This window comes from Myotis brandtii, unplaced genomic scaffold, assembly GCF_000412655.1.
Source record: "Myotis brandtii unplaced genomic scaffold, ASM41265v1 scaffold568, whole genome shotgun sequence".
In the NCBI taxonomy this organism is placed as follows: Eukaryota; Metazoa; Chordata; class Mammalia; order Chiroptera; family Vespertilionidae; genus Myotis; species Myotis brandtii.
In genome coordinates this window covers 711553-730685 of record NW_005370122.1, presented here as the reverse complement: position 1 = coordinate 730685, position 19133 = coordinate 711553, and the positions used below count along the sequence as shown (strand labels likewise).

Here is a 19133-nt window from a genome sequence, read left to right as displayed (position 1 = left end):
TTGAATTACATAACAAGTTTAGTTAAATTTCTCAGAATCTTTCCTGAAATAATTATTAGCATAAAATGTGTATATATTTACCTGTGGAGTTTGAAGTGAACAGATTGTCCAGATGCTTTTAATTGGGATGTAAAGCAGATAAATGTTGAGGATTCCACCAAAGTGGCCCTAAAATAGAGAAATAAAGGAACTATTTTGGATTCTACTAAAACAAAATTCAGATGACCACAAAATATTCTTTTTTATTTTTTTTATCATTCATAAAATATAATTAGAATCAGAATAAATTGTAGTTTAAAAAGTCCACAAGTTCTCATTCTACAACTCAAAACACATATATCAGAAAAAGTGGAAAAATCTGGAATGGAAATATGTAAAAAATAATATTATTTTATAATGAAAGGCATCACTAAATTCTCATAGCAAGGAAATTTAGAATATAAATGACCACCCAAATTATATTCTAGATACAAAGAGGAATTCACACATTGGCCTTCATGCATTGTTAGAGTTGTATACATTTAATAATTTCTAATCCTATTTCCAAATAATAGAAATGTTTCTTTTGGGAGTAGGCACATGAGGGAACAGACTGACATTGGAGCTCTTCAAAAAAGTCCCATTTCTGAGTATGGCTACTGTTTTAACTGTCTCACAGCTCCCTAGAAAAATTCAGTTGACTCAGTGTTGCCTTTATTTGACCCAACTCAAAGAAAAACACATATCACCTGAATGTTTGTTGAAAACAGTCAGTAGCACTTGTACCTAAGGCTGCTACACCAGTTGGAACAGATATGAGCCAACTAAAACATAAAAAAAACATCTGGGGAACCAGATGCCCATATGCAGGGCTGCAGTAGCTTGCTAGATCCCACAAATATGCCAAAGATCTTCAACACTATGAGAGACAATGATGTCTCACCAAATAAAGAATGTCAATAAAGATAGATTATACAAAATAACCAATTATAAATTCCACACTTAAAAAGTAAATTATCTGAAATAAAAAATCACTAGAGGACCTTAACAGTAGATTTGAGGTGGTAAAAGAACCAATGCACTTGAAAATAGGTAGAATAAAATGATTAATTCTAAAGAACAGAAAAAACATCAAGTAGAGAACATAAAACAAAGAGACTGAAATTAATAAGAAAACCAAATGGAAATTCTGGAGATGGAAAGTACAATAAAAATATATGAAAAAATCACTAGAGAGGCTCAACAGTAAATTTGAACTGGCAGGACAAAAAGAATTAACAAACTTGAAAATTGATAGAGATTATGCAATCTAAAGAAGAGAGAAAAAAATAATAAAGAAAACACAGCAGAGTCTCAAACATATACAGTACACCATTAAATTGACGACCATAGAATTACCAAATTGAAAGAAAAAAAGAAAGGAAAAAAAGCAGTTTGAAATACAGGGTGAGTGAACAGAGCTGGAACCATTATACTCCCTGATTTCAAACTGTATTACAAAGCTATAGTAAATAAAACAGTATGGTATGGGCATAAAAGCAGACACATAAATCAATGGAACAGAATAGAGGGCCCAGAAATAAATTCATGCATATATGGTCAATAATGTAAGACAAAGAAGACAAGAATATATAATTGGGAAAGGTGTCTCTAAAATAAATGGTGTGGGGAAATTGGACAGTCACATGCAAAAATAATAAAAGTTGACCACCAACTTACACCATACACAAAAATTAACTCAAAATGGATGAAATACTTGAATGTAAGACCTGACATTGGAGCTCTTCAAAAAAGTCCCATTTCTGAGTATGGCTACTGTTTCTTTAAGAAGAAAATATAGATGTTAAGCTCCTTGACATAGTTCTGGGCAAATATTTTTTTAATGACACCAAAAGCAAAAATAACAAAAGCAAAAATAAACAAATGGGACTACGTTAAACTAAAAGGCTTCTGCACAACAAAATGAAAGAGCAGACTATAGAATGGGAGAAACCATTTGTAATGCTATGTCTAATAAGGGACTAATGTCAAAAATATAAAAATAACTCAAAGAACTCAATAGCAACACACACACACACACACACACACACACACACACACATCTGAATAAACATTTTTTTTTCAAAAAAAAATACAGATGGCCAACAGGTACATCAGTAATCATCAGGGAAATGCAAATCAAAACCACAATGAGATAACACCTCACAGCTATTAGAATAGCTATTATCAAAATATCATGGAATAACAAGTGCTGATGAGGATGTGGGAAAAAGGGAAACCTCGCTCATTGTTGGTGGGATTGTAAAATGGCGCAGCTATTATAAAAAACAGTTTGAAGGCTCCTCAACATGTTAAAAATAGAGCTGTCATACTACCTAGCACTACCACTTTAGGGTATTTACCCAGAGAAAACAAAAACACTAATTCCAAAATGTATTTGTACCCCTATGTTCATTGCAGCATTATTTACAACTAGAGGCTTGATACACGAAATGCATGCAAGGGGCTGGGCCCTCGCAGCCCTGGCTGCCTCAGCCAGTCCTCACAGCCCCAACTTCATCCGGAAGGTCATCTGAAAGGTTGTTCGGCTATCTGATCTAATTAGCATATTAGCTCTTTATTATATAGGACTAGAGGCCCGTTGCAGGAAGATTCCTGCAATAATAGGGCTTCCTGCGGCTGGAGCGAAGCAGAGAAGGGAGTGAAATCCACTGAGGCGGGCTTCGCTCCCGCTCCCAGCCACTGTGGCTGGGTTTCCCCTCCCGCTCTCAGCTGCTCCAGCTGGGTTTCCCCTCCTGCTCCCAGCCACTGCAGCTGGGTTTCCCCTCCCGCCTCCCACCTCCACAGCCTTGGCTCCATTCCTGTCTCTGCCACCTCTACTTTGCTTCCTTCTGTAGCGCTTTGCTTCCACATTGTCTTCAGTCTTCGCTCCCAGCTGGTATATGCAAATTAACCGCCATCTTGGTTGGGTGGCGGTTAATTTGCATATAGCCGCTCTGATTGGCTGGTGGGCGTGGCTTAAGGCATAGCGAAGGTATGGTCAATTTGCATGCCTGTCTTTTATTAGTGTAGATGGCCCAAATATGGAAACAACCTAGGTGTCTGTAGATAGATGAACAGATGACTAAATTGTGGTATATATACACAATGATATATTACTCCACAAAGAAAAGGATGTACCTAGAGGGTATTATGCTAAGTAAAATAAGTAAGACAGAGAAATCTAAGACCTTATTAATTCACCTATATGTGGAATCTAAAAAAAAAAAACTATACAAAACAAATGAATAAGCAAAATAAAACGGAAACCAATCCAAAAATATAAAGAACGTGCTAATGGTTGCTGAAGGGGAGTGGGGTGAAGATACGGGTAAAAAAAAACCCACAAAGATGAAATCTTGGCATTTGTGACAACATGGATGGAATTTGAAGACAATATCCTAAGTGAAATAAGTCAGACACAGAAAGACAAAAACTATATGAACTCTCTTATGTATGAAATCTAAACGAAACAAAAATCCAGCTCAAAGATACAGAGAGCAGATTGGTGGTTCTCAGAGATGGGGGATGGATGGGTGGGAGAAATGGATGAAGAGAGTCAAATGATAAAAACAAAAGAAAAAGAATTAAACATTTATCTTACTTTTCTTATAGGAACTTCACCCTTGGATAAACAAATAAATGATGGGAAGTCCTCTTTATAAAATATTCCAACAAACATATTCCATAAATGATAGAAATGCAAAATCACCTTTTTGCAACCCCAATAAATAATGGATGTACTCATTGGGCATCAATAGCTGCTAGCATTCCCCCAAAAATATATGCTTCCTGGTAAAAGATGCATCACTTCCTTTAATCTTTAATTTTAAACAAAATTCCAAAAATGCATTTCATAAGTCATTAAAAGTTAAAATGCTGCATTAGTAAATATTCACATAATATAAAATAAAGCAGTCATGGCAGCATAGATGAACAAAAAATAGACATGAATTGTACAGAAAAACAAGTGGAAATTGGCAGATGTAACTCCAACTATGTCAATAATAACATAAATGTCAATGAATTAAACAACTTAATCAAAAGGAAATGATTATAAGACCATCCTATCTAATAATAGACAACGATTGAAATTAACCGTACCTCTGCTACACTTCCCATTGGCTAATCAGCGAGATATGCAAATTAACTGCCAATAATAACTCTAAGTGTAAATGGATTAAATGCTCCAATCAAAAGGCATAGGTTAGCTGAATGGATACAAAAACATGACCCACTGTATGTTGTCTACAAGATACCCACCTCAAAACAAAAGACACGCACAAGATGAAAGTGAAGGAATGGAAAAAATTTTTCCATGCAAATGAAAAAGAAAAAAAAAAGCTGGAGTAGCAATACTCATATCCAACAAAATAGACTTTAAAATAAAGGTCATTACAAGAGACAACAAAGGTCACTACATAGTACTAAAGGGATCGATCCAACAAGAGGATATAACCCTGGTAAACATATATGCACCCAATATAGGTGCACCTAAATATACTATAAAAAAACTTCTAGAGGACTTTAGCAGAGAGATTGACAACAATACAGTCATAGTAGGGGGCTTTTATACCCTACTGATTTCACTGGGTAAAAAAGTCAACAAGGAAGCAGTGACTCTAAATGACACACTAGATCAGATGGATTTAATTGACATTTACAGAACATTTTATCCCAAAGCTGAAGAATACACATTCTTCTCAAGTGCACATGGAACATTCTCAGAGAAAGACCACATGTTAGGACACAAACAGGTCTCTACAAGTTCAAGGAGATTGAAATTGTATCAAGCATCTTCTTGGATCACAATGGCATGAAAAAAGAAATAAACTACAATAAAATACTAAAAAACATTCAAACACATAGAGGCTAAATAGCATGTTCTTAAATGATGAGTGGGTTAGCAATGAGATAAAGGAAGAAATAAAAAGCTTCCTGGAAACACATGAAAATGAACACCCAACAACCCCAAATCTATGGGACACAGCAAAAGTAGTCCTGAGAGGGAAGTTCATAGCATTACAGGCCTCCCTCAAAAAAATAAGGAAAATTTCTAATAAACTATGCTAACCCTACAACTCAAAGAATTCAAAAGAGAACAACAAGAAAAGCCCAGAGTAAGTAGATGGAAGTTAATAATAAATATCAGAGTGGAAATAAATGACATAGAGACTAAAAAACAATATGAAAGATCAATGACACCAAGAGCTGGTTCTTTGAAAAGATAAACAAGATTGATGAACCTTTAGCCAGACTCATCAAGAAACAAAGAGAGAGGATCCAAATAAATAAAATCAGAAACAAAAGGGGTGAAGTAAGAACTGACACCACAGAAATACAAAGGATTTTGAGAAAATACTATGAACAGCCATATACCAACAAGTTGGACAACTTGGACAAAATAGACAAATTCCTAGAAAAATACAACCTTCCAAAACTGAGTCAGGAAGAATCAGACAACCTGAAATACTGATAAAACCTGATGAAATTGAAGCAGTAATCAAAAAAATCACAGCAAACAAGAGCCCTGGTCTGGAAAGCTTCACAAGGGAATTTTACCAAATATACAAAGAATAACTAACACCTCTACTCCTCAAACTAGTCCAAGAAATCCAAGAGGAAGGAACAGTTCCAAACTCTTTTTGCAAGGCCAGCATTATTCTAATTCTAATACCAGAAAAAATATTACGAAGAAAGATAATTACAGGCCAATATTCTTGATGAACATAGATGCTAAAATCCTCAACAAAATATTAGCACATCATATCTAGCAATATATTAAGAAGATCATATGCCATGACCAAGTAGGAGTTATTCCAGGGATGCAAGACTGGTACAATATTTGCAAATCAATAAATATGATATTTCACATAAACAAATTGAAAGACAAAAACCACATGATCATACCAATAGATGCAGAGAAAGCACTCGACAAACTCCAACACTCATTTTAAATTATATATATATATATATATATACACACACACACACATACACACATACATACACACACACACACACACACACACACACATATATTTTATTGATTTCAGAGAGGAAGGGAGAGGGGGAGAAAAATAGAAACATCAGTAGGCTGCTTCCTGTACACTCCCTACTGGGGACTGAGCCTGCAACCCAGGCATGTGCCCTTGACTAGAATCGAACCTGGGACCATTCAGTTCACAGGCAGATTCTGTATCCACTGAGCCAAACCAGCTAGGGCTCCAACACCCATTTTTGATAAAAACTCTAAGCAAGTGGGGATAGAGGGATCATACTTCAACATAATAAAGGCCATATATGAGAAACCTACAGCCAACATCATACACAATGGGCAAAAACTAAAACTATTTCCCCTAAGAACAATAACAAGACAGGATTGTCCTCTTTCACTACTCTTATTCAAGACTAGAGGCCCGATGCATGAAATTCATGCAAGAGTAGGCCTTACTTCCCCCAGCTGCCAGCACTGGCTTCCCTCCAGCACCTGGGACCCGGGCTTCCCTCCCGCCATTGGCAGGCACCTGGGACCCAGGCTTCCCTCACAGCCCCAGCTTCATCCAGAAGGTCTTCCGGAAGGATGTCTGGTATAATTAGCATATTATGCTTTTATTATTATAGATGGTACTGGAAGACTTAGCCATAGCAATCAGACAAGAAGAAAACATAGCCCTAGCTGGTTTGGCTCACTGGAAGAGTGGTTCCGGGTTTGATTCTGGTCAAGGGCACATGCCTCGGTTCTGGGCTGGAGCCCCAGTAGGGGGCATGTATGAAGCAGCCGATCAATGATTCTCTCTCATAATTGATGTTTCTTTCTCTCTCTCCTCCCTTCCTCTCTGAAATCAATAAAAATATATTTAAAAAATAAATAAGTTTACCAAAACAAAGAAATAGAAAACATAAAAGGCATCCAAATTGGAATGGAGGAAGTAAAACTGTCATTATTCCCAGATGACATGATATTGTACATAGAAAACCCTAAAGACTCCTCCAAAATATTACTAGATTTAATAAATGAAGTCAGCAATGGATCAGGATTCAAAATTAACACCCAGAAATTGATCGCATTTTTATACACTAATAATGAACTCTGAAAAAGAGAAACAAAAAACAAACAAACAAAAACCAAAAAAAAAAAAAATCCCATTTACCATTGCAACAAAAACATTAAGATATTTAGGAATAAACTTAACCAAGGAGGTAAAAGACTTGTACTCTTAAAACTACAGAATTTTGAAAAAAGAGATAGAAGAAGATATAAACAAATAGAGAATATATCTCATTCATGGATTGGTAGAATTAACATCAGAAAAATATCTGTAGTACCCAAAGCAATCTATAGAATCAACACTATCCCTATTAAAATATCAAGGACATATTTCACAGATCTAGAAAAAATATTCCCAGCATTTATATGGAACCAAAAAGATCCCAAATAGCTGCAGCAATCTTGGGAAAGAAGATCAAAGGGGGAGTGATAACAATACCAGATATCAAGCTGTATTACAAAGTCACTATAACCAACATAGCCTGGTACTGGCACAAGAACAGGCATAGATATCAATGGAACAGAACAGAAACCACAGAAATTGATCCAAGCCACTATGCTCAATTAATATTTGACAAAGGAGGCAAGAGCATACAATGGAGGAAAGACAGTCTCTTCAATAAAAGGTGCTGAGAAAATTGGACAGGTACATGAGAAAAAAAAAGAAAGAAAGAAAGAAACTAGACCACTGACTTACACCATACACAAGAATAAACTCAAAATGGTTAAAAGACTTAAATGTGAGTCATGAAACCATAAAAATCCTAGAAGAAACCACGGGCAGCAAAATCTCAGACATCTCTTATAGCTACATCTTTACCGATACATTGTCTAGACGAGCAAGAAAAACAAAGGAAAAATAAGCACATGGGACTACATGAAACTAAAAAACTTCTGCATAGCAAAAGAAACCAGCATCAAAATGAAAATGGAATCCACTGTATAGGAGAATATATTTGCCAATGATGTATCTGATAAGGAGTTAATTTCCAAGATACATAAAGTATTGATACAGCTCAACAAAAGGAAGACAAACAATCCAATTTAAAAAAATTGGCAAATGACCTGAATAGACACTTCTCCAAAGAGGACATACAAATGCCCAAGAGATATGAGAAAATGCTGAATGTCACTAATCATCAGAGAGATGTAAATTAAAACAACAATGAGGTACCACCTAGCACTTACCAGAATGTCTACCATCAATAAATCAACTAACAAGTGCTGGCGAGGATGTGGAGAAAAAGGAACACTGGTACACTGCTGGTGGGAATTCAAACTGGTACAACCAGTATGAAAAACAGTGTGGAGTTTCCTCAAAAAATTAAAAATGGAACTTCCGTTTAAACGCAGTGAACCCACTTCTTGGAATATATCTTCAGAATCCTGAAACACCAATCAGAAAGAATATATGCACCCCTATGTTCAGAGCAGCATTAATTACAATACCTAAGATCTGGAAACAGCCCAGTGCCCATCAGTAGATGAATGGATAAAACAGCTGTGGTATAATTACACAATGGAATACTATGCAGCTGTAAAAAAGAAGGATCTTTTATACTTTGATATAACATAGAGAGACTTGGAGAGTATTATGCTAAGCAAAATAAGCCAAAGACAAATATCTCATAATCTCACTTATATGTGGAATCTAATGAAAAAAGTTAATTGATAAGCAAAATAGTTCCATAGACAATGGAAGCATGCAACAGAATGATGATTCTCAGAAAGAAAGGGGGACTGGAAGAGATTAAGCAAAGAACTTATATGCATATATGCAAAATCCATGGACTCAGACAATAGTGTGGTGAAGACCTGGAGTGGGGTAGGGAGTGGAGAAGATGGGGTCACTGGGCATGGGAAGGGAGACATGTCATACTTTCAACAACAAAAATATAAAATTTAGTAAGTCTATATGAATTAATTGCCATAAAATTTCCCTTCTTATGTATTTTATTATTTAAAATTTTTAAATCATATATGCCTACTATAAAATATCGATTTTTCAAATGTTATGATTGGTTTTTAAATATTGAGTTTTCAATTTTTGCCTAAGTTTAAGGGCCACATTTATACAAAGGGGAAGTAGTCAAATTACCCCAATTAACAATCTTCTCCTCTACCAAACCATGCGCCCTACACAAGAAGTAACAATTTTAATGTGATTTGAGATAAACTATAAAGTAAAAATAAAATATTATGATTTTTTTAGAAACATACAAGTATAATATTCTACCAATTCCTTAAACTTTGAGATTTTCTTTCAACTCTACCACTAGAATGCAATGTTTAATATGTTTGATCCTGATTTCCTCTAAAAAACTGCAGTCAGCCATTTGGTTCATTTAAGGGAAAATATTAATACTGGATTAATGATACATTTCTGACATTTTTTTGTGCCTTATATTGCAATATAACATTTAATAAAATTATAGTAAATATAATTCTCCCTCAGAGAACTTGGGAACCATAAATTCACCAATAACTGTTCAACAAAAGAATTTTTGTTTTCTCAACAATAAATGATATTGTTAAGAAGATACTTCCAAAAGCCTAGACATGCAGTGATTTTAAATACTAAAAATTATCAAACAGTATTAAGCATGCATACAACTTATGGTTTCAACACCAGTATTGTTATGAGGATCTGATTTCTAAAGCTGATGGAAAGAGAGTAATTTAAGCAGTACATAAGGTATCATTCTCCATCTTCTCCCACAGCATGTAAATATATGGCAAGATACTTTACTATTATGAACTTAAACAGTAATTAAGCATTTTATTATATTTTAACCTCAAGTATATGTTGTTGCTATTGTTAAATCTCTAGATGCACAAATATATACATAATGTATAGTTTTAATCAACAATGATGCTTTAAGTAAAAAGGAATTTTTTGCTTGAATAGATATTTCTCTTTTGGAAATTAACAGATGAAATAAATTTAGAAATAAAATATGTTAACTATAAAATTTTTAAAATTGAAAGATTTCAAAAAATAAAACATACACAAAATTAATAAATTTGATATTACCAGTCTTAGTTTTGTATAGATCAAATAACATTTCAAGGAAAACTGGTTTACTTTATTAGTTGTTCTATTTTATCTGATAATGCTTATAAATTTATAGCAATGTAAACACAAAAAAATTCTCAAAATTGTTGTTGAAGAAAATTATGTATTTCCAATAAGATTGGATATAGTTAACTGTAATAAAATTACATTAAAACAATAACTTACATAAAGTCACCAGCAGTATGGAAAGGATTTTTAATGTTCACAGTGATTTCTTTCCATGTATAACACGGGCTATTGCATTTTATCATTTTCTAAAGTAAAAAATAAATAAATAAATAAAGACATACTAAATGGTAAGAACAAAAAAAGATAACCTGAATCATAAAATAAAAGCTTAAAGCATCTAAAAACCTGTTTATTCAAATATAACAATGATATTAATTTATATAAGTCCCTTTGTCCCAGAAACATTGCACTGAAAAAAAATTTGAGTGGGAAGAAATAAAAACATATTTTATATTTTACCTCATCACTGATCAACAGTACTTTTGCTACAACTGAACTATCTGTCATAATATTATCTCCCAAATGTATTTCCTTAAAATATTTTTATTAATGACTGAGCATTTTCAAATTAATTATATTAATTATACATACTTAATAACATGACATAAAAAAGAGGCATGTGTGTGTGTATGCACACAGGTGTGTGAGTGTATGAATACCTATCTGTGTATGTGTGTGAGTGTGATATGCCTGTGTTTATAAGATGGTGGCTTACACTGACATATTTTTAACATAATAAAAGTACAAACAAAATTTATAATGCAAATTACCCAATGGCTTTCCTTAGAGGAAAAGATTCTAGGAATTCTACATTTTCAGACTGATGGTGTTCTTACCTTCTTTTATTTCTCCATTATTACCCGCTCTACCTCCTGGTAACTAAGACCATGAGTATTCAGATGGAGCAGTAAACCGAGACCACATGAGTTTCAAGTGTCAGCATTTCTGCCCTGTAGCCATGTTAATGACCGGCTAAAACCATCCATGTCTCTTAGATACATGTGGCATAGCAACGTTTTGTTTCAGAAAATTTGTGTGAAAGGATTGGGAAGTGTAAGAGTTCATTATTCAGGAGAAAATCAGATGATCATAATACATATCTCAGTGACAATCAAATGCCTGCTTCCTACTCTAGGTGTCATTATCTAATAAGCCAGTCTGTCCATGTGAACATCTTAATGTTCTCCTTACAAAACTGACCATCATTAGAGTCCTTCTACTTACTTCCTACTCATGCCACTGCACACCTAAAATTCTTTATACTCCATATGGAAATCTGGCACAATAACAAATTTACTTCTTCTTTACCATATGTCCATGGTAGGACATAACATTTAACCAGAATACTGACTATAAAAAGTCAATCATAGCAATGTCACATTTATGTTACAGAAAATTCAAAAATCCTTCTCCCTCTGGGACATCATCACTTCTCAATAAATCCCAGCCTTAGCATTATCTTTATAATGCCTTTGATACACAGGACACTCAAGAGAAATTAAAGAATGTTCTTTGCCGTGTAAACCACCAACCCTTAATTCAAATAAAAGCAGACACAGGCCCAGGAAAAAGAGCTATGCTTGGGATGCCCAATGGCATGAGAAGAGAAGCAAAGACATACAAAATAGGTAAAATTTACTTACCATGGAATTAAATTTGCGGACTTCACCCTTAAGAGAAAAAATCATTGTAGTGCCTCCCACTGCCATATTAGGTACTGAAATTAGTATTAGTGAAGCTTTGGCAGGATGGAGGAAGCGACTGTTGAATTTCACAGTAATATGGACTGTGTCTCTATTTAATAAAAGATAAAAGAAAAATATTTTATTGAAAAAAGACAACTAACAACCTCTGCAATGCAATATAATCTTTTATAGAATAAAATTCAAGACTGTTGCAGATCTCAGGAAGTCTATAATCTAGTTATTGTTATCAGTTAAAACATCTTGATCCATCCTTGTGTCCTCTTTGGAGAAGTGTCTATTCAGGTCCTCTGCACATATTTTTCATCAGATTATTTGTTCTTTTTGGTGTTGAGTTGTATGAGTTCCTTATATATCCTATATAATAAAAGGCTGATATGCAAATAGACCAAACAGCGGGACAACCAAACAACCGAACAACTGGTCGCTATGACATGCGCTGACCACCAGGGGGCATGCGCGGAACATGGCGGGCATCGGCAGCAGGCGGTAGAGCACAGAACATGGCAGGCATTGGCCACGGAAGGATGGTGGAGCAGGTGAGCAGGGGCGCCAAACCAAGGCAGGGTGCCAGTCACTGTCAGGGCAAGCCTCTGGTGGTTACTGAAAATTCTCTGCTCCCACGTGCTGCGGTCCCGCCCAGCACTTGCACCTGCTGCCAGCATCAGCCCCGCTGGCACCTGCTGCAGGTGCCGGAACCGCCACTCACACCCGCTGCCTACACCTGACACCAGCCCTGATCGCTCGGTGCCATCAGTGGGTGCAAGCGATGGCTTCCAGCCCCAATCACCCCTCAGGGCTTCTCCATCTCCCCCAGCTCCTGAGGGGTGATCAGAGCCGGCAGCCACGGCTCGTACCCACTGCCAGCACCGGAGCGGCCACTCACACACATTGCCAGTGCCAACCCAACTTATACCTGCAGCTGGAGCCACTGCTCCCACCCACTGCCGGCGCTCGGCACCACTCCCAATCGCTCAGCGCCGGCAGTGGGTGCGAGCAGTGGCTGCTGGCCCCTATCGCCCCTGAGGGCTTCCCCACCTCCCCCTGCTCCTGAGGGGTGATCGGGGCAGCAGTTACCACTAGCACTCGCTGACGGTGCTGACCCTGCTTGCATGCTGTTGGCGCTGGCCCCAATTGCTCCGCACCATCAGCAGTTGCTGGTGCTGTCAGCCTGTGGGAGTGGTGGAGGCAGAAGCAGGGCTTCTGGCAGACAGGGGACTGGAGGCCATGGTGGGAGGGGCCAAGTGGGGGCATGGGGGATGGTCCGAGACTTGCCCCAGTGCCCACCTGTGGGGCGCAGTTACAGTGTTTCGGCCAGGTTCAAGTCTCGGACTAATGAAAGGACAGGGTCCTCTCATTGCCACGTGAAAGTCCCAGCTTGAGGGCAGGGCCCTCCCAGCACAATTATAGCCAACAGCTGTGGTTGTAAGCTTGAACCTATGGTCCAAACACTTTTGCTATAAAATAAAGACACGGCTTGTGGGTGCTGGCGCTGTCTCCTCATCAGGGAGCAGCGTCCCACCGAGACCCAGCTTTCATTCTCTTGTCTGTCTTTCCTTAATCCTTTCACCCCCCCACTCGGGATCACCCTTGGCTGTACCGGCATGGCATACCCACCACGTCCTCGCAGCCCACAGTTCCTTTCAAGGTGCACGGATTCATGCACTGGGCCCCTAGATTTTATATAAATCCCTTATCAACAGACATGAAAAGATGCTCAACATAACTAAGCATCAGGGAAATGCAAATTAAAACCACAGTGAGATATCACCTCATACTTTTCAGAATGGGTATTATTGATAAATCAACAAATAAAAGCATTAGTGAGGATGTAGAGAAAAGGGAACACTCATCCACTATTGCTAGGATTTCAAATTGGTTTAGCCACTATGGAAAACATTATGTAGGTTCCTCAAAAAATTAAAAATAGAGCTACCAAATGACCCAGAAATTCCACTTCTGGTTATTTAACTGAAGAAATCCAAAACACTAATTTAAAAAGATATATGCCCCCCCTCATGTTCATTGCAGCATTATTAACTATAGCCAATATATAAAATCAATCTAAGTGTCCATAGATAGTTGAATAGATAAAAAGGAGTTGGTACACACACACACACACACACACACACACACACACACCCAATGGAATATTACTAAGCCATAAAAAAGAATGAAATCTTGCCATTTGAGACAACATGGATGGATGTAGAAGATATTATGCTAAATGAAGTAAGTTTTTCAGAGAAAGCTAAATGCCATATGATTTCACTTATATGTGGAATCTGAAAAACAAACAAACAAAAAACAAAATAGGAACAAACTCATAGATACAGAGAACAAACTGATAGTCACCAGATAGGAGGGGGATTGGAGGACTGGGTAAAAAAGGTGAAAGGGATTAAGTACAAATTGCCAGTTACAAAAACAGTCATGGGGATGTAAAGTACAGCATAGAGAATAAAGTCAATAATATTGTAATAACTATGTATGATTTAAGATGAGTACTAGACTTATTGGGTGATCACTTTGCAAGTTATACAAATGTCTAACCACTATCTTGAATTTCTGAAACTAACATAACATTGTATGTCAACTGCAATTGGAAAATAAATAAATTAAAAAAGAAAACATCTTGATCCAGTCTGTCAAATCTAAAGTTAACTTCAAAATATAAGCACCCCCTGGCAATGGGCAAGGAGACACCTGATTGGTGGTGTTGCTCTTATATCAGTCAGGGGCAAAGCAGATGTACAGTCCTTAGTTCATCCTAGCTTGATGCCTGTGTCGGTGGCCAGAGCTGTTTCATGCCTGAGGCACATAAAAAAAATAAGTAAAATCTACCAAATATTAAATTTTCTAAGAGCTAGCCAAAGAAAAATATAAATTTTTGGGTGAATTTCACAGGACATTCTGTGCTACTGTTTAAGCAAAAATTTAGTCATGTCACTGGTTTTTAGTCACATGGAGAGAAAATTGAGAAAGACTAAGAATTTAAAAAAATAATTAAAACTGTGGTTGAAAATAAAATTAAAATCTCAAAAGAAACTAATGATATATAAATAGCATGGCTTTTATTTGTAAGATATATGTAATTAAAAGAGTAAAGGAAACACGTCCATTTCCCTTAATCTTCAACTTCCTAATCTAAAACATAGTAAAAAGTTAGAGTCTGTAGCCTTGGAGATTTCACTTCCTATACCCTGTAGGGTAATGACTGAGCCATGGCATCCTGACAACCCTGCATGATAACACAAAGGCCACATGTTGTGTCTTGGCAGAAAGTTCTATGATCTTCTCATAATGTAAGAGCATGGAGACTCATGAAATACTGCTCACTTGCCTCCCAATCTCTCCTGAGGTCTGAGGCTTGCTACCTAGCCCCTTCAGGGTAGAGTTACAGGCTATAAAAGTACTTAGTTGCAGCATGAAACTGACTGTCAGCACAGGGTGTTTTACTGGTGCATGATGCTGTCATCTGGACCCTTTGTTTTTTTGTATTATTATTTTTTAAAATTTTTTACTAGAGGTCCAGTGCACGAAATTCGTGCATGGGTGGGGTTCCTAGGCCTGGCCAGCAATCAGGGCTGATCAGGTTCCCCGCCTCCCCACCTCCCCACCTCCCCACCTCATCCTTCCCTTGCTGCCCACACACCACCACCTTGTGGTTCCCCGCCTCCCTGCTTCCTCCTTCCCTCGCCGCCCATGCACAGCCACCACTCGGTTCCCCTCGTCCCCCTCTCCCCCCTACCTCCCTCCTTCCTTTGCCACCCGCATCCACCACCACCCACCCCTGGTTCCCTGTCCCAGCCCGGGGTCCGGCCCTGATCGGTGATAGAGACCTGCCAGCTGGGGGGAGGAACTGGGAGGTTGGCCAGCAGGCCCCAATTGAAGCAGGTGAAGGGCAGGCTGATCGCGGCCTGCTAGCTCAGGAGAGGGATGTGGGAAGAGACCCGGGAATTTGACCAGCAGGCCCTATTGGCAATCAGGGCCTGCAGGCTGGGGCCAGCTCCTGCATTAAGCTGGATCTATTTTTGTTCATTAGTTTATATTTGTTAAGCGTCTGCCCTAGTGGTCAATGTGCATCATAGCAACTGCTCATTCTGGTCATTTCGGTTATTCTGTTGTAATGGTCACTTACGCTTTTATATATATAGATTACAATAAAAATATATATCATAAAAAGAAAACAACAATAATATATAACAGAAAAATTATCACCATAATTTTTAATTGTTCACTACAATACTATTAACTATATGCACATTGTTGTATGACAGATGCCTAGAACTTCATCATCTTACAAGACTGAAACTCTATACCTATTAAGAAATAACTCCCATTTCCTCCCCCATCCTACCCCTACCCCTGGCAACCATAATTGTACTTTCTGTTTCTATGAATCTGAGTGCTTTAAATACCTCTTTTAGCAAAATCATGCAGTATTTTGTTTTTGTGACTGGCTTATTTCATGTAGCATAATGTTCTCAAGTTTCATTCATGGTCTAGCCAGTGGCAGGATTCCCTTACTTTTTAAGGCGGAATAATATTTCTTTCTTAAAAAAATCTTTATTGTTGAAATTATTACATATGTCTACTCCCCTCTCCCCCATTGACCCCATCTAGCGCGCCCCCGCCTCCCACCCCAGGCCTTCACCACACTATTGTCTGTGTCCATGGGTTATGCATATATATATGCATACAATTTCTTTGGTTGATCTCTTTCCACCCACTGACCCCCACCTTCCCTCTGAGATTTACAGTCTGTTCCATGCTTCATGTCTCTGGATCTATTTTTGCTCATTAGTTTATATTTGTTCATTAGATTCCACATATGAGTGAGATCATGTGATACTTGTCTTTCTCTGTCTGGCTTATTTCACTTAGCATAATACTCTACAGGTCCCTCCATGCTGTCTCAAAGGGTAAAATATCTCTTTTTTATCGCTGCATAGTATTCCATGGTGTAGATATACCACAGCTTTTTTATCTACTCATCTACTGATGGGCACTTGGGCTGTTTCCAGATCTTAGCTATTGTAAATTGTGCTGCTATGAACATAGAGGGCATATATTCTTTCTGATTGGTGTTTCAGGTTTTTTAGGATATATTCCTAGAAGTGAGACCACTAGGTTAAATGGCAGTTCCATTTTTAATTTTCTGAGGAAACTCCACACTGTTTTCCATAGTGGTTCTATCAGTCTGCATTCCCAACAACAGTGTATGAGGGTTCTTTCTTGACATCCTTGCCAGCACCTGTTTGTTGATTTATTGATGGCAGCCATTCTGACAGGTGGAAGGTGATACCTAATTGTCATTTCATTTTAATTTGCATCTCTCTCATGATTAGTGACATTGAGCATTTAATTTGTATATCTCTCATGATTAGTGACATTGGCCATTTGTATGTCTGCTTTGGAGAATGTCCATTTAGGTCCTCTGTCCATTTTTTTATTGGGTTGTTTGTCTTCCTTTTGTTGATTTATATGAGTACTTTATATATTTTTTATATTAACCCCTTATCAGATGTATCATTGGAAAATATGTTCTCCCATACAGTGGATTCTCTTTTCATTTTGATGCTGTTTTCTTTTGCTGTGCAGTAGCTTTTTATTGGATGTATTCCCATTTATTTTTTCCTTTGTTACTCTTGCACTAGGCATTGTATCAATTAAATTTTTGCTACATTAGATGTCTGATATTTTGCTGCCTATGCCTTCTTCAATAATTTTTATGGTTTCACAACTTATATTTAGATATTTTATCCATTTTAGTTGATTATGGTGTATGGTGAAAGTTGGTGCTCTAGTTTCGTTTTTTTAACATGTGCAACACCATTTACTGAAGAGATTGTCTTTATTAAAGTATGTTCTTCCCTCCTTTATCAAAGATTTAGTGTAATGGCTTGTTTCCATTCATGGGCTCTCTATTCTGTTCTATTCATCGCTATGCCTGATCTTATGCCAGTACCAGGATGTTTTGATTACAGTGGCCTTGTAGTATAGTTTAATATCCTGTATTGTGATTGCTCCAACTTTTTTCTTTCTCAAGGTTGATGCAGCTATTCGGGGGGTAGGGGGTGTTGTTTGTTTTGATTCCATATAAATTTTGAGAGTATTAGTTGTAGATCTGTGAAATATGCCATTGATATTTTAATAGGAATTGTGTTGAATCTATAGATTGCTTTTGGTAGTATGGACATTTTGATGACATTAATTCTACCAATCCATGAATGCATTATATTCTTCCACTTGTTTATATCCTCTTCTATCTCTTTTTTCAACATTCTATAATTTTCCAAGTACAGGTCTTTTACCCGCTTTGTTACGTTTATTCCTAAGTATCTTAATTTTTTTTGTTAAGATGGTAAATGGGATTGCTTTTCTAGTTTCTCTTTCTGAGAGTTCATTATCTATAATAATAAAAGCGTAATATACATCCTTCCGGACAACCTTCTGGATGAAGCCGGGGCTGCGAGGGAAGCCCAGGTCCCAGGTGCCTGCTCACAGCTGGAGGGAAGCCTGGGTCCCGGGTGCCTGCCAGAAGCCAGAGGGAAGCCCAGGTCCCGGATGCCTGCTGTTGATCAGAGGGAAGCCTGGGTCCCGGGTGCTGGAGGGAAGCTGGTGCCAGCAGCCAGAGGAAGAAAGGCCTACTCTTGCACAAATTTCATGCATCGGGCCTCTAGTTGGTGTATAAAAATGCCATTGATTTCTGGGTGTTAATCTTGTATCCTGCTATGTTGCCAAATTCCTTTATTAAATATAGTAGTTTTTTGGTGGAGTCTTTAGGATTTTCTATGTAGAATATCATGTCATCATAAATAATGATAATTTTACTTCCTCCTTTTCAATTTGGATTCCTTGTATTTCTTCTTTTTGTCTGATCACTGTGGCTAGGACTTCCAATACTATCCTATATAATAAAGAGCTAATATGCTAATTAGACTGAACAGCAGAATGACCGTCTGGATGACCTTCCAGACCAAGCCGGGGCTGCAAGGGCCGGCCAAGGCTGCAAGGGGCTCCAAGGGATCGCAGAGGCTGTGAGGGGCTGCGAGGGCCAGCTCAGGCTGTGAGGGCCGGCCAAGGCAGCCAGGGCTGTGAGGGCCGGATGGGGCTGCGAGGGCTGAGCTCCTTGCACAAATTTCATGCATTGGGCCTCTAGTCTATATATATAAAAGCCTAAGCGACTGTTATGACCAATCAACTCGAACCATCAGTCGACCAGTCGCTATGATGCACACTGACCACCAGGGGGCAGACGCTCAATGCAGGT

The 19133-nt window shown here is 37.7% G+C and overlaps 1 protein-coding gene across 1 annotated transcript in view; it reads right to left on the bottom strand.

Annotated features, from left to right (window-relative positions):
* CFAP47 (cilia and flagella associated protein 47) overlaps window positions 1-19133 on the bottom strand; it is a 429694-nt gene that overhangs the window by 162264 nt on the left and 248297 nt on the right. The window contains 3 exon segments of the mRNA XM_014549721.1: window positions 82-168; window positions 10311-10399; window positions 11798-11948. Coding sequence (XP_014405207.1) covers window positions 82-168; window positions 10311-10399; window positions 11798-11948 — 327 coding nt within the window.